A 25,812-nucleotide genomic window follows, 5' to 3' on the forward strand; every position below is an offset into this window, starting at 1 on the left:
CTGTGCTATGGCTTTATGATATATGGAGCTTCCTTTATGCCTGAACACGTTTGTTTGGATAAATTTGTTTTGCTGCTTGGTCTCTAATATTTTTTGTTTGTTTGTTTAAATCATGTGTTTTCCAGTGTCCTCTATGGAAATAAAATCACAGAACTCCCAAAAAGTTTATTTGAAGGACTGTTTTCCTTACAGTTACTGTAAGTATTTGATTGTTTTTCATCTGTTGAACCTAAATATTATATTTTACACAGTGTACCATCTCGTATTTTCATGGAGGCTTCAGAAAAATTTGACCCAAAATGACAGTGTAATGAAATGGAAAAGATTAGTGAAGCTAACATTGATGATGGTCATTTATTTGAAGACACAAGCGTCCCGGCTGTTCTGTCATTTAAAGTTTCTGCAATCTTTGCCCTTTATGAAATTTATCTGTTTTGATTTAACAGTACTTGGAAAGCAGAAAGACATGGTGATATGTTTATTCACCTTTGTCCAAAAAAATCTCTAACAGTGACAATACTAGAATAACACCCCCCAACACAAAAATGGTCTCTAGTAGTCTAGGACAGAGTGTTAACAAAGTAATCTTTAGTGAGAGAATCATCTGTTAATTTCCTGGATTTTAATATGTAAAGACCACTCTGCTTAGAGAATAGCTACAACTCATTTGTCTCAAAAGAAGTATTTATGATACAAATTTATAAGAATAAGAATTGACTCCAGATGTCATAATGAATGCTCATATGAAAATGAGATTGAAAAAAAAATATGTTAATACTAAGATTGTTAGTGTTGGATCATCAAAATCTATTCAAATCCCCAGACAATTATAGGATATCTCTTTTGGGGCACACACTGACCTATCTGCTATGGAAGAAAAGATGAATATGCTACAATTTCTGCTCTCACCTAGCTCACAGCCAGCTTACTTTAAAATTCCTAAGTTTAGAATGCTATTTTCTCTTTTGAGTGTATGCATTTGTTGGTGTTAGGTTTGTACCATTTACTTGGTAAAAATGTATTCCTAATCCCACAAACTTCCCAAATGTGGATCTTTTTTTTTACTTGATAAATGTATGGTTATCATTATATCCTATTATTCACATTTTTAACTGTTTATTATTATGCAGAAGCATATTATATATCACAGCCCAATTCATACTCTCTCTCACACACACATGAAACCAATCGTTAACAAAGCAATATTTAACCTTACTATATACAGTACTGTCAATTCTGTCCATTCTCTCTCTTCTTAATGCTATATAACCCAATAAATTAATTTCCAGCAAACCAATCAGTCAAGCTAAATACTGACTTTTGTGACCTAGTGGTTTTATTTGGGCGTAAGATTATTTTACAGCCCCTACAAGGAAGTTAGGTATAGCTGTGTGCTACAGCCAAGTGTTGTCTATTTTTTATTTGCCTCTCTCTCAGTTCTTCCTAGCACTGTTCTCTTTGCCATTTACTTCTAATCTCTTTTGCTACCACTGCCCTCTGTGGTATCAACACTTAAAGTTGCACGTTTTTTTCTTTTCCTCCCATACTTATTGGTAGTTGATGTAGTAAATGGGTTAATAATAAACCCTTGGAATCTCTATGTAGATAAATCTTACTCAAAAAACCAGCTTTCTCACTGTGCCTTAAATTATATCCCTAGACTAAGCCTGCCGGGGCTAACAAGGCACAATTGACTCTGTAAGGTTAGCTGAGAATTTGATTCAGTTAAGCTTCTTAGATCTGTTGAACAGATGAGATATTTGCGAGAAGTGGGTAAATGGAAGGAATAAAAGAAAGTAGTGTTCAGTATTACTCCCCCAATTTCTGGACCACCTGAGAGTAAAGGAAGTACAAAATTCTCAGAGAAGCACTTTCTTTAGTTGTCTTCCAGACTCCCTGCTTTCTCCCTGTCTTTAGCATTCTGCTGCCTGACTCCTCTTTTAGTTAGCTGTATGCCATCTGTCATGGCCCTGAGTGAGGAGGCATGGATTAATCAGTCCATACCGCAAATCAGTCTCTAAGGTCTTAGGAAAGGATTCTGTAGACCACAGAGAAGGCCAAAACTGAAATTCCTAAAAGAAGATTAAAAAAAAATAAGAAACTCTGATCCCTGGTTCAGGAACTAAGATACTACATGCCACATGGTGTGGACAAAAAAAGAAAGAAAACACACCCGAATAGTATGTCCAAAAAAAAAAAAAAAAAAAGGCAAAGTGAAAGCGTTAATCACTCAGTTGTGTCTGACTCTTTGTAACTCCATGGACTGTAGCCCGTCAGGCTCCTCTGTCCATGGAATTTTCCAGGCAAGAATACTAGAGTGGGTTGCCATTCCCTTCTCTAGAGGATCTTCCCAACCCAGGGATCAAACCCAGGTCTCCTGTATTTAGGCAGATTCTTAACCATCTGAGCTACCAGGGAAAAGGCAAAGGTGAGTTAAAAAAAAAAAAAAAAGACAAGTGCAGCAAGGAGAACTACTATGAGGAAGTCCTGACTTTGCACAGGCAGAGAGTTGAGATCTTAAAAAAGCAAGTAAAACTGAAATACCCTGTGTTAATCACAGAGGGTCTGTTGGGCAAATTGGGAAATAGTATTCAGTGTGTTAAAAAGGAAGGCATCACACCCAAACCATATAGCACATATTTTTGAGTTACCAAGTATTTGTTAAAATCCTAAGTATCAAAGCTCCGAACTAAATGGTGAGAGAGAATAAGAAATATCAAAAAATTTTCTGCCCCCAGAAGGCTAAACTCTCTGCAGACGAACTATGTGGGCCTATGTAAAATAGTTGACGAAACTAGGTAACACTGACTAACTTGCTCTGGAAAGTAGAGGAAGGAGCATGTTAATTGGGTGAAAGTTGTATTCTGGAAAATTCTTGCTCTGGAGAAAGTGAGGTCCTCTGAGGTCTTGATAGGCCAGATGGTTGAAGCAGATGGAGAGCAGGACCCGTGTATTCCCATAGGTGAAGCAAGCATGAATAAAAGCATAGGCAAGGTGACATGTAACCTGTAAGGATGACGTTTGCACAAGATCTGTAAACCATGGCTCCACAAAATACTAATATTGAATATTGGTAAGATATATGAGAAAATGGAGAAGGAAATGGCAACCCACTCCAGTATTCTTGCCTAGAGAATCCTATGGACAGAGGAGCCTGGTGGGCTGCTGTCTGTAGGGTCGCACAGAGTCAGACACAACTGAAGCGACTTAGCATGCATGCATGCATTGGGAAGGTAATGGGAACCCACTCCAGTATTCTTGCCTGGAGAATCCTGGGGATGGGGGAGCCTGGTGGGCGGCCGTCTGTGGGATTGCACAGAGTCAGACACAACTGAAGTGACTTAGCAGCAGCATATGAGAAAAAAAGTTTGTGAGATACTGTGCTAAACAAAGTGAATTGGATATCTATACTGCAGAATAGAGCTTCCCTGATGGCTCAATGGGTAAAGAATTCATCTGCAGTGCAGGAGACATAGGAGATGTAAGTTTGATCCCTGGGTCGGGAAAGTCCCCTGGAGGAGGAAATGGCAACTCACTCCAGTATTCTTTCCTGGAGAATCCCATGGACAGAGGAGCCTGGCGAGCTACAGTCCATGGGATTGCCAAGGGTTGGACATGACTTAGTGACTAAACAGCAAGAGTTCAGAAAAGGGAATCAGAGATCCCATTGGGAATTTTGGGCTGTTGTCAGGTCTTGAGTTATTCAGAGCAAATTGGGAGTTACTGCACTGTTTGGGAGAGGAGTGACGTGATCTGATCGATGTTTAGAAGTTCCACTCCAGCTACTGTTCTGAGAATGGATTGGACTTCTTTTTCTTAGAGCAGCTCCAAGGACTAATGTTTATGAGGACTTTATAGAGCCTTTGATAGCAAAGGCTGGTTCTCACCCGCCTTTATCTATTGCTGTACTTCTGCACCTTCCAGAGAATATCTTTGATAATTTTTTGTTGGATAAATGTGTAAGTAGAACTAGATTTAGGCAATCCAATCATTAGATATGACCCTTGCTTTATCTGCCATGACCCCAAATCTTCAGCCTGTGATACCTGAATAATGACAGTTAAATCTTAGTGTCAAGGTTAAAAGCAGTGAATTTCTTGATTGGATTTTCTCAATAACAAGGGTCTTGAAGGTGGGTTAATGAGATACTACACTTTAATTAATTCTATGACTATTTGATCAAACAGATTACTGAATGCCAACAAGATAAACTGCCTCCGGGTAGATGCTTTTCAGGATCTGCACAACCTGAACCTTCTCTCCTTATATGACAACAAGCTTCAGACCATCGCCAAGGGGACCTTTTCACCTCTCCGGGCCATTCAAACCATGTATGTATATGGAGTCAGGGTCAAATTTGATGACCATTGTTTTCATTCTGGATTTGAGAGTTGAGTTCATTGCAAGTCATGTGTAAAAGTGTTCTGTATGTGTTTCTGAAAGGCATTTGGCCCAGAACCCCTTTATTTGTGACTGCCATCTCAAGTGGCTGGGGGGTTATCTCCATACCAACCCAATCGAGACCAGTGGTGCCCGCTGCACCAGTCCCCGGCGACTGGCAAACAAAAGAATTGGACAGATCAAAAGCAAGAAATTCCGTTGTTCAGGTAATTTCTTACTTTGTGTGACATTTCCCCTGTGTTACTGAAAACAGTAGTTAATGAGATGTAGAGACAGCTGACCTTCGACTGAATCGCCAAACATTACAGAATTGTATTTCTTTTTCTTCTGCCCATGAAGAAAAATAGACACCGTTCACATAGAATCCCTACATGTAACCTTTTTAACACACTATCCAGCAGAAGAAATAAAGGGAAAAAGATGCCTGGATGCTTCAGGCTGTGATCCCAGGGTTTGAATTTAACAGTGGCCTTCTAGCTAACTCAGTGCCTGTTAAATCTCATGTTTGTTGTATTGTTTTCCATTGAGCAGTGGTGAAGTAGTTAATTGTCTTTCTGTTTCTCTGAGAAAGTGAACTGCAACGTAGTTACTTGATTTGCTCAGGTTCAGAAGTAGGGGGAAAAAGAACACTCTGGATTCCTTGCTTCTCACAACAAAGCAATGTTTTGTTTCTACCTTTACGTTTTCACATTTTGACCAGGACTGTGAGGATATTTTTTTTTTTTTTCCTGAAAGGCCATCTTTTAACACTTTGGGAATATTACATTTACTTATAAAAAGTGAAATATAGGTGCATTGTACTAATATTAAAGAGAAAACTTAGTTCATTGAAATTTTATATTTGCTTTGGTATATTCTTTCTATTTTTTCAAAATAAAATGCATTGTTTATGTTTCGGGTAGTACACTACCCAACTATTCCAGGCGTTATTTCACATTCGGCAGTTAATTCATAACTAAAAAGCTAATATCAAGATAAAGCCGTTTATTGTCCATGATTCTAGATGCATTTCCTACTCATGGTTATACTTCAGCCACTGCTGTGAATATACATTTTTTTCACTTAATTATCTATAGTAACTTTAGTCCATTCTTAATCTAATATAACTCATATCTCTGCTTGCTGACATTCAGGTGCATCTTCTATTTTTTTTCTCTTTTTTTTATTTAGCTAAAGAACAGTATTTCATTCCAGGTAGGTTTTGCTCGGTAGTAGGACTAACTGCAGACACCTTTTTCTCACTTATAAAACCTAGCTTCTAAAACTCTGATATGCATGCTTTCAAAAGTCCAGTGGATACGCTGTAGCTAGATTCTGCATAGATCACTAGTAACTGTTTCCTGAAAACCTGACCTTTGCATGCAGCTTCTGATGTTAAACATACATATTATTAAACTCCCACTTTTTTTTTCTCTCTCTCTCTCACTTTGGCACATTATCTAAAATTTCTCACAGTAGCTAAAATGTTTGAACCTATGGCTTTCTACTTAAATCATTTTCTCTCCTTATGTGTATATCTGACCTTTCAACCTGTTTTTAAAATATAGCTTCTTGAGCTGGTTTTAAAGACAGACCTTTCTGTTGTCAAAGAACTAGTTCTACATGCAATCAGTCACAAACACACAAAACTGTTTTCAATCATGAGATTTACTCTTTTATAGAGATTTTTCTATACTAAAAAAGTATCCCTTACTTTTTGCTTTACTTGGTTTGCTGTTGCTTCGCTTTTTATACCAAAGCATCAGCTTCCTACTGGTTTATGTGCAGCTGTACTTTGTGATCTTCAATTCTTGCATCTTTGGACTCGTAGTATAACAACTCCATGAAAGCAGGATTGATATCCATCCTGAAAGTATCATGAGCACCCAGTGCCTTGAATAACTTAGTTGAATGGAGTGTTTCTTAGAAAAATAATTGAAATATTTTACCACTGCAATCTTAACACTGTCAAAGCTGATGATTCTAGAACTAGCTCTTTGAAGTATGTTTATTTACTTATTTCTTCCTTGCCTGCCAATTGTGTAAAATGCCTCTTGACTTGTTTGTTTTAAACTATTATTTAAAAATACATGTTAGTAACTCATTGGCTATATTTGTAATCTCTTGGGTATATTCTAGACTATAAAATATTTTAATAGTTATAAATAAAGATATTTCTAAGCTGTTAGTATAAAAAAAAACATCTTTTCTCTTAAGAGTTCTAGGTTTGGTCTCTATTTTAAGGAGATATGCCTTGCTTGCCATTGCTGAATTATAATACGAATAATTTTATGCATTTAACCGATTTTGTTTTATCACATATTTTGACTTGAATGATAAGTAATATTTTGTATATTACACTGGCTCCAGAAGAAGTAACATGTTGAAATAACAATTGGCTTTCATTGGCAATCTTTAAAATTTATTATTTTTACCCAATTATTAAATAGAAAGTCATCTGATAACTATTACCCAGAAAAAGTTATATTGAAAACCAGAACCCCCCATAGGATAAAACATTGATATTACTTAAATGTCCAAATTAGAGAAGTTAATATTATCAAAATATTCAATCTCTTACATTTAAATATGCTTTTTCATAATTAGAAATTCAGAGAAGGCAATGGCACCCCACTCCAGTACTCTTGCCTGGAAAATCCCATGGATGGAGGAGCCTGGTGGGCTGTAGTCCATAATTAGAAATTAGTATTTCAAATTCACCAAGTAAAAAAATCAGGTAGTTTTCAAAATTTTGTTAATAAGATTCAGTTCAGTTCAGTCTCTCAGTCATGTCCAACTCTTTGTGACCCCATGGAAACAGCACACCAGGCTTCCCTGTCCATCACCACCTCCTGGAGCTAACTCAAACTCATGTCCATCAAGTGGGTGATGCCACCCATTGAATCAGTGATGCATTGAGTTGATGATGCTGTTAACAAGATTAACAGCAGCCAAATAGGTTTTGCAAGGAAAAAAAAAACCTCTATATCGGATATCATGGCTTAATTGTCAATTTCTGATTATTCGATTTACATGATTTAAAAGCGTAATTCTAGAAGTCAGGACTCAGAAGAATTCTTTGAGCCTCTGCTCCCTCTCCACCCCACCCACCCCCAGATATTAATTAAAATCTAAGCTTACTGAGAGAGTAGTCATAAAATAAGTATTATTGTCATTGCATTGAATGCAGATTATTTTCAACGTAAAATACCTCATGTATCTGTCATTTACACTTTATTCCCTGCATTTTCTCTATTTCACTTTTAAAATGAAAGCTTAAACCACAATACAACAGATCCTCATGTCATATCGTAAATGTCATGACATTAATTGCCAAATGTAATGAAACTATTATATTCAACTTTCCGAACTTCTTCCGAGATCCTGATTCCATTTAATTCAGTGACATTATTTATGAGTTGGAAACGTCATTAAAAAGCATGTAAGCCACAAAACCTAAGGTTTCGTCCAAATTTTCCAGTGGGAGTCCTTGATGATCGATCTCATGATTTGCATTTTATTTCATTTCACGTGTCTGTTTGCCTACCACCATTCTGGATGGCGTCTAGATAGTACAGTGATCACTCAGAACAAAATTTATCTTGTGAAGAGTTCATCTTTTAAAGGACTTGACAAGAACTTAATTTGTGCTATGCATCTTGTATGCCATTGCTTTTCCTGTAAGACCCCTGTGCTTCACAAAATGATTATGAAAGTTTACAAAGCATGACGGTTCCTGTCAAACCGAGCCATTCCCCAATAATTGCCACAGTCAGGGAGGAAGGACGAGACCTTAGTGAGTTATATATATACTATGTGAATCTTACTTGGGTTTGCTCTGTCTTTCTTTCCTTCTGGGTGATCTTTACTTTTTCAGGAATTCACCATTTGGGCTGTAAGTAAAAGTGTCTGATCTGAAACATAATATCCTCCCTTTTCAATCCTGATGTATCTTCTTTTAGTCTCACTCTTCTGCGCCTTCTTATTTGTTTTTATTTTTTCAAGAAGACACCACAGATCTGTTGGGCCTCTCTGTTGTCCTTGTAGCGCACCTTCAACTTCTCCCTGGATGTTGTTCCCGAAAAAGCTGTTGTTTCAATTCTGCAGTTCTGAGGAACGCTGGAGGCACCTTTCAGTATAGCCCCTTCTTTGTGTTTCCAGGAACTCTTCGGTAGTAATACTCTTACTATGGTCATAAACATTCTTACGGGAAGAATGCATGTCATGTAAACAGTATTACGTTTCCAGACCGTCTGTAGCTTCTCTCCTGCTTCCCTTCATCTTTCCTCTTGGTCTTCCCCTTGGCCTAGTGGATGGTGTAGTGGTTATGTAGCGAGATTTTCTGTTGTGCTTGATCTAACCATGTGGTTGCCAGGTATGAGTAAAACATGGTTCCGTCAAGCACCATGGAACGTCACGCAGCTTTCTACAGCATGACAAGCTGCTGAGGCTTAAATCAGGATTTACTTGTCTCTTTTTATAAAATCAAAATGAACAAAAGAGGGCTTTTTAAGCATTTCTGAAGATTATGTGAGAGGGAGAGAATAATAAAAGACCATAGAAAATTAAAAAACCTGAGTCCATCTATTTGCCTTGAAAGCCCTGATTGAAAATGATATATAGGCATATGTTTATTACTGGATACATTTTCAATTCTTGACTCAGAGAAAAAAATAAACTTTTTCACGATTAGTAGCCATTGTGTGATTAGCTGTCAAATAGGCTAGAATGGCTCACAACTGGATCAGCAGAAAGTACAGCTGTGAAAAGCTCAACTCTGTTAATGTTTTCCTGTCCTGTGAATCCGGTTACTCTTTTTTCCAGCAAATTCCAAGCCCTTGTTTTAACCCTTTCCTGACATCCATTGACCAAAACCCCCCAAGTTGTCTCCCTGCTGCATAATCTATAGTTACCTTACTTTTTTCTTCCTACAAATTAACAAATATTCTAACTTTCAGACTCAGTATCTTCTTTTTTGGCTTGAATCCTCAATAGGTACAGAAGATTATCGATCAAAATTAAGTGGGGACTGCTTTGCCGATTTGGCTTGCCCTGAAAAGTGCCGCTGCGAAGGGACCACAGTAGACTGCTCCAATCAAAAACTCACCAAAATCCCAGATCACATTCCCCAGTACACTGCAGAGCTGTAAGTTCATCTCCCAGAAAAATCCAGTTTCAGAAGGAGGGAACGAGAGCATCAAAACATTGGGATTCTTTTCTTGCACTTTCATCTCAATAATTATGTTAATTTTAATTGACACACATTGGCATAACTCTGTTTTGTACAAATGTAAGTATTAGAGGCTTTCTTCCTTCCTCTTTCTGGTCCAAGGTACAACTACAGAAAATAACTCAAAAATTCAGTTAGTACTTGATAATGCTAATAACAGTACATCCATTTGATACTTATTACTTGGGGGCTTCCCTGATAGATGAGTTGGTAAATAATCCACCTGCAATGCTGGAGACACCGGTGTGATTCCTGGGTCAGGAAGATCTGCTGGAGAAGGAGTATGCTACCCACTCCAGTATTCTTGGGCTCCTCTTATAGCTCAGCTGGTAAAGAATCTGCCTGCAGTGCGGGAGATCTGGGTTTGATCCCTGGGTTGGGAAGATCCCCTGGAGAAGGGAAAGGCTACCCATTCCAGTATTCTGGCCTAGAGAATTCCATGGACTGTATAGTCCAAGGGTTGGCAAAGAGTCAGACACAACTGAGCGACTTTCACTTTCACTTTCCCTGATAGCTCACTTGGTAAAGAATTATACCTGCAATGCAGGAGACCCTGGTTCAATTCCTGGATGGGAATGATCCCCTGGAGAAGGGATAGGCTACCCACTCCAGTATTCTTGGGCTTCCCTTGTGGCTCAGCTGGTAAAGAATCCACCTGTAGTGCAGGAGACTTGGGTTCAATCCCTGGGTTTGGAAGATCCCATGGAGAAGGGAAAGATTACCCACTCCAGTATTCTGGCCTGGAGAATTCCATGGACTATATAGTCCATGGGGTGGCAAAGAGTCGGACACGACTTAGTGACTTTCACTTTCTTGCGTATGAATTATGTCCAAGGGCTTTCCTGGTAACTCAGGTGGTAAAGAATCTGCCTGCAATGCAGGAGACCTGGGTTCAATCCCTGGGTCGGGAAGATCCCCTGGAGAAGACAATCCTAGAGAGAGAAGACTCTCCAGTATTCTTGCCTGGAAAATCCCAGGGACAGAGAAGCCTGGAGGGCTACAGTCCATGGGGTCACAAAGAGTCAGACACAGCTGAGCGACTAACCCTTTCACTGTGTCCAAACCCATTTCTAAGCATTTAATTCATTTTTAATGTATTTAGTCTTTTCAGCAACCAAATGAAATAGTTTGGAGTCAACATTTTGAATCTTTGTTCATTGTGAATTCAATCAGAGTCCTTTTTTATCAGCTATACTATAATAATTCACTGACTCATAAGTTGAAGGATTCAGTAATTGTCAAGTATAAAACACAAAGGATAGTTTTCTTTTTCTGAACAGTGGATAACATAGCAGGAAAAACTGAAAATGATAAAGTGTGAGCAGATCTATATTTATAATACTAACATAGGGCTTAGCACATACTAGGTTCTAAAATATATTTGTTGAATTATTTATAGATTCTGTGTCCATCTGTGTTGGCCTTTACTGACTTAGTTATAAAGGTATGACATTTAATGTTAGGGTTTCTAAAAAAATAAAAACCTAATGAAACCTCATCACTTTTAGAACATCTTAGTAGTGTTTATGTCTAGCACCATCTGGTATTTGTCATTAACTGCTTTGCAAAGTTGGTTGTCTTTTTGTGCCTGTATAATTCTTTCATGTTCAACTAGATTATAGCCCCTTGATGGCAGGGATTGTTTTATAGTTTATCTCTCACAGTACCTATGCTGATGCCTGTTACTTAATGAATTTTAATCAATTTACATATTTAAAAATTATACAGTGCTTTCAAAAAGATGACAGCAGCTAACTACCTAGTGGTTATAAGGATTTTTTTTTTAATTTCTATTAGTACATGAAGCTATTTCATAGGTCCAGAACTTTAGAATTGTGTGGACACCATGCAATAAAATCTCCAAACTCTGTGTTTACTGTCATGTATGGAGTTATATTTATGTTCAGTAACTCTGCAAAGAATTCTAATTCTATCTTTCAGCATGATAATACTTAAAATAAGTTCACCTGTCACTCATGCATTTAGAAACTAGTACCTAGTTTATCTTTCAGCAAAGGTTGTGTTTGCTGAGAATGATGGCATTGATGGTAACTAATGATGGTAACTAATTAAGAAATTACGATTTTTAAAAATTAGTCCTGGGAAGAAAATATTTGCAAAATATATATCTGTAAGGAACTCATATCCAGAATACATAAAGAGCTCTTGAAACACAGTGATTAAAATCTACTTTACCTGAGACTGCTCTGTCAGTCCATTGGTTAAGACGTAGAGCTTCCACTGCAGAGGGCATGGGTGCAATCCCCAGCCGAGGATTTAAGATCCCGCAAGACATGTGTGTGGCTGCTCTTCCCTCCCTCCACCCCGCTCAAAAAAGTACCTTACCAGATTAAAAAGTGATCAAATAATTTGTATGGACATTTCTCCAAAGAAGATATCTAAATGACTGATAAACACATGATAAAGCACTCAGGATCGCTAGGCATGTGAAAATACAAATGAAAACCCCAATGAGGTAGCACTTCACATCCACTGGCTTTTAAAAAAGAATGGCTTTAAAAAAAGACAGTAATGGGTAAGAGAAATTGGGCCCCCCATACATTGCTGGTGGAAATGTAAAATGGTCCAGCCCTTTTGAAAAACAGTTTGGCTTTTCCTGAGGTGGCTAACATGGTTAAATGGCTTTACCATCTGACACAGTGGTTTCACACCTATGTATATAGCTGAAAATTGAAATCATACATCTACACAAAATCTTGTACACCAGTGTTCCTAGCAGATTATTTATAATCATCCAAGTGGATGCAACTCAGATATCCATCAGCTGATGAATGGATAAACACATGTGGCATATCCACACAACGGAATATAATTCGGCCATAAAATGGAATGAAGTACCAATCTATGCTAAACGTGGAAAGACCTTATAAAAATTAAGCAAAGTGAAAAAAGCCAGGCCAAAAATCCACATTTTGTATGATTTTACTAATAAGAAATCTTCAGAATAGGAAAATCTGTAGAGACAGAAAATAAATTACTGGTTGCTAAGGATTGAGATAGCGGAGGGCAGGAAATTGAGAGTGACTACTGACAGGCAGGGGGTTTCTTTTTTGGGTGATGAATATGTTCTGGAGTTGGAACGCAAAGATGGTTGCACAAGTTTGTGAATATTTTTAAAACCACTGAATTGTACACTTTAAAAGGGTACACTGTATGGTCTGGAAATTGTATACCAGTAAAGTTGTTAATAAAAACATTTATGGAGCAAGTGACTAGAAAAAAAAAGGTCTAAAATGCTTTTGGAAGCAGCGGTAAGAGTGGAAAAAAAGAGGAAAAAACAATCTACAGATTACTGAATGATGAGTTGGTTTTGAATTTTGATTATTGGTTTTCTTTACTATATGCTTCTTAATATGTTTTATTTTGATCCTTACAATATGGGATAAATTGAAAAATATCTGTCCTTCCCACAAATTTTCTGATACATGTCTTGTATTTTTCTTTTGGATAATCATTAAGTAATGTTATAATTCTGTACGAGAAATAAAATTTAATCTCTTCCTGACTTTTGGGAATGAAACTCTTCTGTTTCTGCTTTCCCTAGGCGCCTCAACAATAATGAATTTACAGTGTTGGAAGCTACCGGGATCTTCAAGAAACTTCCTCAGTTACGTAAAATGTAAGCCATATATTAGCCATCTTTAAAAATTCCTATAGTGTTGTGTTCTCTTATACCTTTGTAGTTTTATTTCGATTTCTTAGGAAATAGGGAAAATTAAAGATTCAAAGATATGTCCATACGGTGACCACTTGTGATATGAATATAGGGTAAACACTGAGAGAAGCCTAAGTAATTTGCTCTTTTCTGTGTATGTCAGCAATGGCGACCAGGTTTTCTGTAGCAGAACCCTCATGTCTTTAACGCTGACAGCTGGTCTGTTACATGGTCACAGCAGGAGTCCCCCAGTCTAAGTGCACTAGAGATGAGTTCAGTAACGTGTTGTAACTTCCTTCACCATTCCCCAAACCGTGCTGTTATTTCTCTTTCAGCACATTCATGTCGACTGTTTGACTTTTTGCTTCATTAAGCTTTCATTAGAAGATAGTCAAAATTAATGATTGGTAATCTGGCTTGATAGCTCACGTGTGTTACTACATGTCTGCAACTCATATTTTAAAATAAGTTTCTAAGGTCAGCAGTTTCCACAACACTCAGACAGTAATCCAGCCCCCTTGAGGATGATGGAAGGAGGGATAGGACAGAGGCCAAGAGTGTAGGGCCATGGAGCACTGTCAACATAACAGGAAACATCAGGAGGAGCAGAGAAGCACGCTTTCGTGGTATCTGGGCTGTCATATTGTGACTGATCCACAGGCAGAGAGTGGAAATGGCAGAGCAGACTGAATGCACTTCCTGTGCACTTGGCCTGCATAATACACTGCCTCCCAAAGAGTTTCTAAAGTCTTAAACGTCCTCCTTTTTCACTGATGCTGACTGCTTTTTCTTTTTAGCTGTAAAATGCTTTTCAATTCAACACATATTTATTCAGAGGCTGCTATGTGAAGTGCTCTGAAAGGAATAAAATGATACCTAAAAATGATCCTTATTTTGTGGGCATCACTGGTCTTGGAGTGAGCCTTGAGAAAGAAAAAATCTCTAGGAAGGTGTTACCTACCTCAACTGGATGTTCTTGCCCTTTGGGCAAGCATTAGTGTTTTGTATCGTACAGAATATGGGCAGTTAATTTGGTGGTTCTGACCCATTATTACGTGAGAGGTTATGGGCACAATCGCATATTCAAATACATTTCTGATGTTGTCTAACCCCAACATATTCTAGTTTTTCCTTCTTTACTCAGCTGCCTTCTTTGAGTAATGAATTCATTAAACCGTTTAAATTGGGGGCACTTCTTTGAAAAAAAGTTTCTTATTAAGTGTGGCGGCAAACGTGAAAGTTTACACAATGCAGTACCTGACATCAAGGTTTTTATATTTCTGGGGGCCCTGGTGGGTCCGTGATTGGGCTGGCACCATTCAGCATAGATGTTTCCCGCTTGTATGATTATCACTTTGTCTTGATGGAATCAGAAAGTGGTGACTTTTCAGAGCCTTGGGAATGCCAGGCAGTGAAGAGCTTAGAGGTTTTGTGGAAGATGCTTGTTCAGTAAAAGAAAATGATCAGAGGCATTGCTTAGTGCCCTTGTTGTTAGAAATTGTTTCAAATATTTGTTTCAATCATTTTTACTTAGAAACTTTAGCAACAATAAGATCACAGACATTGAAGAGGGAGCGTTTGAAGGAGCATCTGGTGTGAATGAAATACTTCTCACAAGTAATCGTTTGGAAAATGTTCAGCATAAGATGTTCAAGGGCTTGGAAAGCCTCAAGACTTTGTAAGTATTCTCATTTGCATTGTGATTTTTCTACCACAGAGCTGTCATTCACAGTTCTTTATATTCCTGGGAGGAGTAGCTCCTGCTCTTCCTCACCCCCCTCCCCATCTCTCTGTCTCTCTCTTCCTCTCAGTCTCTCTCACACACACACGCAAATACATTTTTTAGAGGCAAACAGTTCCTGACTCCAGTACCTCTGGCTTCAATATGTTGCTTACAAATGATCAATAGAGTCTCTCCTGGCTATTGAATCCTCAGCAAAAAAGATCATCTTGGTTCCAGTGCTTGTACAGATCTGGCTCCCTGTGCTTTCTCAAAATGATCATTCTCTTTCCTTTCATTCAAATTCCTCCATCTAATACTATGTCTTGGCCCAAGGTCACCAGCTTCAGAGCCAATTCCAAATCTGTGGAATAAGCCTAGATTGAGACTACCTTCATCTGCCCTTTCAAGGTCTTAGTGAAGAAAAAAAAAGAAAGTGGCTGCTGGTGTCTCTTTTAGTATCTATTTCAAAGAAAACATGTTAAGAGTATGTCAGCTTACTCAGGGATAGGGAAGCTAGGAAAAGAAATCTTATATGTTTCTAAAAGGTTGTTGGCCCAGGAAAATGTGGCTTGAATAGAAAAGGACAACACCTTGAGTTACTTGAGTCTTCATTCAGTGTGTTTATGTAGCTTTTATAACCTTTAAAGAATATAAATATGTTTGCTGTAAGTGGTGGACTAAGCATTGGAAGAAACACCAACAAAACTGAAACCTTTGGAAGGCACGAAGGAAATTGTAAGCAAGAAGCAGCCCTTGGGAATTGCAGTGGAAAGAGACCAAACTCCATGTCTCCCCTAAATGCCTACCCTATCCCTTGGAGGCACCAAGAGCCACGCCCAGGGGAACTGAGACCCAAGGGAGTTCATGCCTGACCTTAATCAGACGCGAGGGATAGGACATTTCCCCAGCGTTCGATAGCATCCCAATTAACATCCCACTCAAAAAAGCACCTGTCTGTGAAAGGCACACATGGCCTGAGACAAACCACCCAGCACAACCAGCCTGCAACCTGCTGGCTCCTCTCATGGGCTAACTCGGGGTCCCAACAAAGTGAAAAATGTAATGCAAATATCCTTTTGGTTTTTTTAATGGAGGAGATACTGGGAGTGTGTAAAAGGAGGGCAGAGAAGTTATACTACAGGTAGCTACATCTACTCCTGCCCCCATTCCCCTCTCCCAAGCTGTCTCGGGTAACTTGGCAAAACTAAGTCCTGCAGCAGCCAGAAGCCTGCCTTCTTAGATGGTGGCTGAGCCACTGATGTTACTAGAGCCTTCTCCTCAAGGGGGCAGTGTGCGTCAGGGTGGGCAATGGGGGGTGTTTGCCAAAACTCAGTCTCTGTTCACCAGTGCCAAATAGAAAGGTGTAGAGAGAGATTCGTGAAGTAGAAAAGAGTAGTTTTTATTGCTTTGCCAGGCTAAGGGGGCCACAGAGGACTAATGCCATCAAGACTGTGTGACCCACCTTGGAGTGGGTAATGAGGAGTTTTATAGTGTTCAAGGAGGTAGGGCGTGATCAGCTTGTGGACAGTTCGTGGACTGGTTGGCATCAAGGTTAAGTTTCAAGCATCATCAATTTTCTGGTTTCAATCCGTTCTAGGGTCAGTAGTTTTTACCTGAAGGGAGTTTACTTCCTGTAAAAAAAAAAAAAAACAGCTTAGGAATGTGTATCAGGCCTTTATCTGTATCTTTCAGGAAACTGGGAGTTCAGTGAAACTGCTATATGGCAGAATTATGGTCTAAATTATTACCATTTCCCTAGCCTAACAGTTCTTTAGGCTATTCTTTGTTTCCACATCTTGATATTTCGCAATCATCAACTGTGAATTAGCATTTTACTTCAAAAGACAAAGACACAGGGGCTTGTACAAGGAGCTTCAAGGGGAGGCGTGAGGTCTGCCTGGAACTCTGCTTACTTTGGCCAGCCTTGGGCTGCCATAACAAGATACCACAGACTGAATGACTTAAACAGGAGAAATGTGTTTTCTTATTGTTCTGGAGGCTAGAATTCCAAAATCAAGGTGCTAAGATGATTGGTTTCTGGAGAGAACTCCTTCCTTGGCTTGTAGATGGCCACGTTCTCTCTGTGTCCTTCTATGGCTTTTCCTCTGTGTGTGGGACAAGAGAACTCTGGTGTCCTTTCTTCTAAGGACACCAGTCCAGTCAGATCAGGGCTCCCCCCTTAGGATCTCATTTCATCTTTGTGAGGTCACTCAGTCTTGTCTGATTCTTTGCGACCCCATGGACTATAGCCTACCAGGCTCCTTCGTCCATGGGATTTTTCAGGCAAGAGTACTGGAGTGGGTTGCCATTTCCTTTTCCAGGGGATCTTCCTGACCCGGGGATTGAACTTGGGTCTCCCACAATGCAGGCAGATGCCTTACCATCTGAGAAACCAGGGAATCTACTTTACCATCTGAATCACCATTTCACCTTAACTAGCTCCCTAAAGGCCCCATCTCCAAGTGCAGTCGCATCAGGGATTGGAGCTTCCCAGATGGCTCAGTGATAAAGAATCCGCCTGCCAATACAGGAGACGTGGGTTTTACCTCTGGATCGGGAAGATCCTCTGGAAGAGGAAATAGCAACCCACTCTAGTATTCCTGCCTGGAAAATCCCATGGACAGAGGATCCTGGCAGACCATAGTCCTTGGGGTCACAAAGAGTCAGACACAGCTGAGTGAGCACACATGCAAGGCTTCAGCATATGAGTTTTCAGTTCAGTTCAGTTCAGTCGCTCAGTTGTGCCCGACTCTTTGCGACCCCATGAATTGCAGCACGCCAGGCCTTCCTGTCCATCACCAACTCCAGGAGTTCACTCAAACTCATGTCCATTGAGTTAGTGATGCCATCCAGCCATCTCATCCTCTGTCATCCGCTTTTCTTCCTGCCCCCAATCCCTCGCAGCATCAGAGTCTTTTCCAATGAGTCAACTCTTTGCATGAGGTGGCCAAAGTATTGGAGTTTCAGCTTTAGCATCAGTCTTTCCAAAGAAATCCCAGGGCTGATCTCCTTCAGAATGGACTGGTTGGATCTCCTTGCAGTCCAAGGGACTCTCAAGAGTCTTCTCCCACACCACAGTTCAAAAGCATCAATTCTTTGGTGCTCAGCCTTCTTCACAGTCCAACTCTCACATCCATACATGACCACTGGAAAAACCATAGCCTTGACTAGATGGACCTTTGTTGGCAAAGTAATGTCTCTGCTTTTGAATATGCTGTCTAGGTTGGTCATAACTTTCCTTCCAAGGAGTAAGCTTCTTTTAATTTCATGGCTGCTATCACCATCTGCAATGATTTTGGAGCCCCAAAAAATAAAGTCTGACACTGTTTCCCCATCTATTTCCCATGAAGTGATGGGACCAGATGCCATGATCATCATTTTCTGAATGTTGAGCTTTAAGCCAACTTTTTCACTCTCCTCTTTGACTTTCATCAAGAGGCTTTTTAGTTCCTCTTCACTTTCTGCCATAAGGGTGATGTCATCTGCATATCTGAGGTTATTGATATTTCTCCCGGCAATCTTGATTCCAGCTTGTGCTTCTTCCAGCCCCACGTTTCTCATAATGTACTCTGCATATAAGTTAAATAAGCAGGGTGACAATATACAGCCTTGACGTACTCCTTTTCCTATTTGGAACCAGTCTGTTGTTCCATGTTATATGAGTTTTAGGGGAATACAATTCAGCCCATGCTGCTGCTGCTATGTCGCTTCAGTCATGTCTGACTCTGTGCGACCCCATAAGAGCACCCGAAAGAGTTTATCAAAGTATTTTTTTCTGACTAGCTCCAGTCACAGGACTCTCTATGAGACAAGTTCTCTAAATTCAGTTTTCACCTTCGTTATATATCTAGCAGTGGTTTGTGCCTCCTGTGTTTAGGCATCTGAGGTAGACACCCACTAACTCTCTACTTAATCCCACTGTACCTCAAGCTGCAAAACAAATCATTTAGAAACAAGCTAAAGGTATTGAAAGGCCTTCAGTGGGTTTACCGGGACACAGTTATTGCTTTAAGTGGTATCTTTCAGCTTGGAGCTATGAAGATTTCAACAAGACCCCTCCCCCTTCACTGCCTGTGGACTTCTCAGCCCTTGAGGACTAGTAAACCTCTTAGTCGTACATGCACATATTTCAGTGGGTCTTTGAAGCCCCCGCCATTGCAGGCAAAATGTAGTACATATGTGTGCTTACAGATTTTTCCAGCAACAGAAAATAAAGCTTTTTTCAACTTTTCCCAGAAGTCTGTGACTCCAATAAGATTAAGACCAAATGTTCTTATTTATTTATGACAAAGGATAGTGCTGATAGTCATACTTTTCTGTTGTGCATTTGTTTCCAAACGCAAAACAATGCCTTGATAAGGAGGGCATTATCCTTTCTTGTTATCTGTAACTTAGCAGAATGCAAAAGCCGGTACTTCTAATTTATTAGAGGACAATGTAGAATTTTAAAGGAAAGTTTTGTTGCTATTTTTGCTGTCTTCTAACAGGGTGGTCAACCCACATCTAGAAAAATTAAGGAAAATATTAACTTTTTAGCAATTCCGTATGAAGTTTATGGCAACTATTCATTTTTACAATGGATTTTAAAGAAGCTTTTCATTCCCTTCTAAGCCCTTCAAAGAAACAGTTTGCAAAAAGAATTGAGAACCAACCAGAACTTTAGCAGTGATGAGGAAATGACAAAAGTTTTAATCCTACTAATGTCAATGACTAAAGAAAAAATGGTTAGAATTTCTTTCAAAAGAAACCTGTTTAAGCTTCCTTGTGAACAACTGGGATCTCTTAACTGTTGTCTCCTTTTAAATTTTAAAACTCAAAACAAATAGAATAATTTGTACAGGCTTTGTGGAAGCTCAGTCAAATTTGGCTCCCCCAGCCACTGTTGACATTGACTTGGCTGTAAGTCCCTGAGATGCCCTTAGTCCTGTATCCGCTCTGGCTATTGATTCTTTTCTGCCTCCTTTCTGTTCAGCAGCAAGTGTAATGTTACGGAGAATACACAAATCACAGGGCTTCCAGGGCTTAGAGAGGTGTGGGTGAATTAGGATATTATGTAATCATGCCACCATAATTGTACCATCAGAGGAAAACATTCTGCCCTCATTACATGGGGTTGTAAGCCCATACTTGAGACTCTTGAGTTTTTGTAACCGAGTGTTATCACTGACAACTCTAAGCATTTCGTTCTTGCACAGGTTTCTTAGTATAACTGGCTCTCTACATCTGCGGATTCTGCATCCACAGATTCAAGCATACACAGTGAATGCAGAACCCGCAGATATGGAGGGCCACGAATTTGGTATATGCAGGGGGTCCTGGAATCAATCTATCAGAGATACAGGGAAATGACTGTAACATATCAGCAGTTCCTTATGACAGGAAAACATTCAGAAAGCAGGAGTGAATATGCATTTGCAAGGAGGGGTTATTGTGGTCTTCAGATAGGCAAAATTGATTGATATGTTATCTCCTTAACGATGTTGTATTTTTCCCCCTCAGGATGTTGAGAAGTAATCGCATAAGCTGTGTAGGGAATGACAGTTTCATAGGACTCAGCTCTGTGCGTTTGCTTTCTTTATATGATAATCAGATTACTACCATTGCACCAGGAGCTTTTGATACTCTCCATTCTTTATCTACTCTGTAAGTATGAAAAATAGTCTTCCTTGATGTATTAATTAAGCCAGTGTATGATATTTATTACTTTTATTGATACCATTTTAATGCATTACTAAGTGTTTCATAAACATAGGATTAAAGACAGGTATTTTTAAGGACAAATTTATCATGTTAAACTTATTTTAATTCTTCTAACAATATTGCCTACTAGCTTATGTTAAAATTTAACAAAAATTATTGTATTTTTCAGTGAATTATTTATAACAGTGTGATGTGGCTTAATTTGTAAATGGTAATCTTATAATTTGATTGAGTTGCAAATGAGAGAAACGTATTTTTTTCCCAGTGTTCTCACATTGGTGTCTTTGCCGTATGAGTATCATAAAACAGAGTTGATAGGGTTATTGCCAACAAACTGTACTCAAAGGATCATTCACAGTGACAGGAGATATATTATGATGACCAGACCGACAATAAAAGCTCACCATAGGGCATTTACTATGATATTAAGAAGATATTAAAGAAATAGGGTGAGCCTATCCAAGAGCACATTTTATGTAGACAAAGAATAAAGAATATTTGTAGGTCTACAGGCAGAACTCAGAAAGTGTCAAAAAACAAACTCTCCAAAACAAACAAGGGTATTTTAAGCCCCTTGTATGTAAGTATCTAAGAAAAGCAGTATTTGGAATGATAAATCTTACATCTGATATGGCTTTCTGGTAAGAGTGGCACCTAAATATACTAATTTAACTGAAAAGGTAGTTAGAAGGAAAAAAATCATGTTTAACATAGCTGAAATCCCAGAAGAAATAATTTGAAGGAAACATCCATCCATCAGTAAAGTATTTAATCCTCTTTCCACATAAAATCTGACATTTTCCATCGAGTGACTAATTTGTGCATATTAAAGATGCCGTGTTTATAAATAATGGGATTGTCAATAGGTTAGTGCTGAAGTGGTGAAATGCTAAAAGTATTGAGATTTGTAGAAATAAATTCATTTTTATAACTGGCATTTAATCAACTCAGCTGTCAGTTTAGATGGGAAACCTATTCCGTGGAGCAAATAAGAGATGGAAATCTTGAAATGACAAATTAATGAAATAGCTGTTGTCAGGTTAAACTCAATAATATAAGGTAATCAGCCTTCATCTTTATATTAAATTACTGCATTATCAGTGTAGAGAAGTTTGACAGCAAGTCAGATCTGACAAGTTTAAATTATCTCTAAATGAGATATCCATCAGGATACCCTGCATAAACTCTGAATTGCCACCTTCACTTTATTTTCATGTGAAATTATTTGAATAATTCTCATATGAAAATATTGTTTTTATTGTTTAAGTTCCAGACATAAATCTTTTTAGCCAGTGAATGCATCCTGTATGTTGTATGTGATTGAGCATGAATTGGGGGTGGAGTATGTTGTGGGAAAATGGTAGCATGGGATTTTGAGAAGCACAAAAGCAGACACCTAAATTTAACTCTGCATTGTTTGCCTGTGGTGCTTAGAAACCTCTTGGCCAATCCTTTCAACTGTAACTGCTACCTGGCTTGGTTGGGAGAATGGCTTAGGAAGAAAAGAATTGTAACAGGAAATCCTCGATGTCAGAAACCCTATTTCCTCAAAGAAATCCCCATCCAGGATGTGGCCATTCAAGACTTCACTTGTGATGATGGTAAGAAGGAACAGCCAGGGCTTTGATCACCAGACACTCTCTGGTGACTGTTCCAATGCTATAGGGCATATGCAGCATTCATAGTTCAGGTAATGAATAGCTGTAGTTATTATGCATTTTTTAACTTTGTTTTGTGGTTTTCTTTTGTTTTAGCAACAGGCACTTATTTGCTCCAACTGTAAATTCACATCTAACTCTACTTGATATGTGTTTCTGAACATTTTTAAAGATTTTCCAGTTTTTAACCTGTGGTTGATACTATTTATATAGCTTCATTTTTGCTTTTCTTTATTATGCTAAGCATCTGTTTTAGTAATTACCATTTTTAAGTGATAAAGGCAATTGACTTATAAAATAGAAATGCTAGTAAATGTAACCAAAAAAATAGTTTTCATTTTAGTACTCTCTATGTATCATTGCATTTGATTCTCATAACAGGCCTGTAATATAGGTAGAATGTAGGTGCTATTATTTTTGCTAAAAAGTGGAGTTCATTTGAGCTCTATATTTTCAAATGAGGGACCCATACATTTTTTGCTAAGCTTTTAAAAAATAATCTGTCCCTTTTTGTCTCTTCATTTCTGCTTACAATTTTCCCATAATTCAGTTTACATTTATATATTCTAAAAAGTATAAACAACTGAACAAAGAACGTAACATTATAATCATATTGATAATACTAACTGTGAATTGTTTTCTGGAACTCTGTCCTAGACAGAACATACAGTGTCAACTTGTAAATCCTTAATGCCCTAAGCATAAGTCGTTGTATGGCTGAAGTCTCTTGTGTTTGTTAAACTGAAGGCATAAAATCCCTTCTGGCATCTTCAGAGCCACAACTCCGGTTTTCCTGTGTATCTTTTGGCAATTTAGGAAATGATGACAATAGCTGTTCCCCACTCTCTCGCTGTCCTGCCGAGTGTACCTGCTTGGACACAGTGGTTCGATGTAGCAACAAAGCCTTGAAGGTCTTGCCCAAAGGAATTCCAAGAGATGTCACTGAATTGTAAGTAGAGCTTGTCTTTCCCTTTCCTGAATGAGTACTGTTTCACACACCAAGGGAAATGGAGACCAAACAAAAATCTTTTGAGTCTTATTTGCAAAGTACATTCATTCCGTGGGCCATTCATTAGTATCATGTAACACCCTAAGCAAATAATATAAAAGCTTGTTCAGGTCCCCTTGGGAAAGGCTGGATGTGTGTTTCTCTTTGGTTTTCACTGTAGGATTACCCAGTGCCTTTAATATGCAAAGGTGCGCTGTGAGCTCCCAGAGGATGTAAACCCTAATGGGCCTCCCACACTTGGTTGTCTCCACAGCCCTTTTCTCATGGACTATCTTGCAAGACCAACATTCTATCAAATGCACCTTGAGAAATTCCACATATTTAGTTTATCTACAGTGACTGGAATATTTCATATGGTTAATTATTCTTTACCCTGTGTCCCCTTAGAGAATATCTCACCACAGAGGATACATAAATATGTAGGGTGTAGAAGAAGCTAACATAATCTTCACACTTAAAAAGAGGTAGTGCCCTTTGGATTTGAATCAGAGTCCTTTAGGAAAGGTGTGGGGCCAGTGATCCCTAACATTTGCAAAACTGAAATATAACCACAGTTTACATGGCCAGTATACATATATCAGGATACTAAGCACCACACACACTTCCTTAGCTGCCTCCTGCTTTATATGTGGAATGGAATAAATCAAAGCATCAGCTGTTTGAACAATGCTGCATGCAGGCTCTGTCCGATTCCAGTATCTCTATACCAAAGATCCAGGGCAAATGCTTGATTGATGTGTGATTGAGTCTTTTGCCTCTGTTTATTTTTCAACTGTGTTAAACTATGTATCAAAAATGGAATTCATGCAGATGTGTACTTGTAATTCATGTACAACAAACCAGTAACTTTGATAAACTTTTGGCAACCTGGAATGTAAGTAATGAGATTCAAGAAGATGTCACTTCAGTTATCAAAGAACTTGTTTTCAAATCATGTGCAGTTTTACAAATTGTAATTTGGTCTTTAATTGACACTTACAGAAAAAGTGTGTGATCATCCCTCTAAGAGTGAGCTGTTGTTAAGTGTTCATTTTCCCTCTCTCAGTACCAATCCCAGTTGTTAGTTAACTATGAGCCCTGCTTTATGTGTGTGTGTAATTAAAATGTTAATTGTTATTTTGGTATCTATTTATTTCAAAAGATTACCAGCCATCCAGGGTTGAGAAGTTAGATGCTTGTATTCTATAGGTAAAATATTGATTCTAAAAATAACCCAGCCAAGACCATAATACTCAGCATAACATTTAGATCATCTTTGATGCTGAATCCCTTTTCTACCATTTTAACTGACCCATGCCTTTGTCCTTTTACCAGATTCCCATCAAATAATTTTCAGTTCAGTTCGGTCACTCAATCGTGTCTGACTTTTTGCAACCCCATGGACTGCAGCACTCCAGGCCTCCCTGTCCATATACATACATACAACTCCCAAAGTTTACTCAAACTCACGTCAATTGAGTCGGTGATGCCATCCAGACATCTCATCCTCTGTCGTCACCTTCTCCTCCTGCCTTCCATCTTTCCCAGCATCAGGGTCTTTTCAAATGAATCAGTTCTTTGCATCAGGTGGCCAAAGTATTGGAGTTTCAGCTTCAGCATCAGTCCTTCCAGTGAATATTCAGGACTGATTTTCTTTTGGATGGACGGGTTGGATCTCCTCTCAGTCCAAGGGACTCTCAAGAGTCTTCAACACCACAGTTCAAAATCACCAATTCTTCTGCACTCAGCTTTCTTTATAGTCCAACTCTCACATCCATACATGACCACTGGAAAAACCATAGCCTTGACTAGATGGGTCTTTGTTGGCAAAGTAATGTCTCTGCTTTTTAATATGCTGTCTAGGTTGCTCATAGCTTTTCTTCCAAGGAGTAAGTGTCTTTTTATTTCATGGCTGCAGTCACCATCTGCAGTGATTTGGAGTCTAAAAAAATAAAGTCTCTCACTGTTTCCACTGTTTCCCCATCTATTTGCCATAAAGTGATGGGACTGGATGCCATGATCTTAGTTTTCTGAATGTTGAGTTTTAAGCCAACTTTTTCACTCTCCTCTTTCATTTTCATCAAGAGACTGTTTAGTTCTTCTTCACTTTCTGCCATAAGGGTGGTGTCATCTGCATATACAAGGTTATTGATATTTCTCCTGGCAGTCTTGATTCCAGCTTGTGCTTCATCCAGCCTAGCGTTTCTCATGATATACTCTGCATAGAAGTTAAATAAGCAGGATGACAATATACAGCCTTGATGTATTCCTTTCCCAATTTGGAACCAGTCTGTTGCTTCATGTCCAGTTCTAACTGTTGCTTCCTGACCTGCATACAGATTTCTCAGGAGGCAGGTCAGGTGGTCTGGTATTCCTATCTCTTTCAGAATTTTCCACAGTTTGTTGTGATCCACACAGTCAAAGGCTTTGGCATAGTCAATAAAGCAGAAGTAGATG

At 38.8% G+C, this 25,812-nt stretch overlaps 1 protein-coding gene across 3 annotated transcripts in view; it reads left to right on the plus strand.

Annotated features, from left to right (window-relative positions):
• SLIT2 (slit homolog 2 (Drosophila)) overlaps nt 1-25,812 on the plus strand; it is a 404,995-nt gene that overhangs the window by 298,175 nt on the left and 81,008 nt on the right. For 2 of the 3 annotated variants that reach the window (XM_010860216.1, XM_010860218.1), the window contains exons 12-21: nt 126-197; nt 4,188-4,331; nt 4,444-4,607; nt 5,572-5,595; nt 9,376-9,526; nt 13,176-13,250; nt 14,821-14,964; nt 20,509-20,652; nt 22,144-22,310; nt 23,184-23,316. In XM_010860216.1, coding sequence (XP_010858518.1) covers nt 126-197; nt 4,188-4,331; nt 4,444-4,607; nt 5,572-5,595; nt 9,376-9,526; nt 13,176-13,250; nt 14,821-14,964; nt 20,509-20,652; nt 22,144-22,310; nt 23,184-23,316 — 1,218 coding nt within the window. The remainder of the gene's footprint in view (nt 1-125; nt 198-4,187; nt 4,332-4,443; nt 4,608-5,571; nt 5,596-9,375; nt 9,527-13,175; nt 13,251-14,820; nt 14,965-20,508; nt 20,653-22,143; nt 22,311-23,183; nt 23,317-25,812) is intronic. The other variant, XM_010860217.1, reaches the window with a different exon arrangement.

The sequence above is a fragment of the Bison bison genome, unplaced genomic scaffold, assembly GCF_000754665.1.
Source record: "Bison bison bison isolate TAMUID 2011002044 unplaced genomic scaffold, Bison_UMD1.0 scf7180017864464, whole genome shotgun sequence".
In the NCBI taxonomy this organism is placed as follows: Eukaryota; Metazoa; Chordata; class Mammalia; order Artiodactyla; family Bovidae; genus Bison; species Bison bison.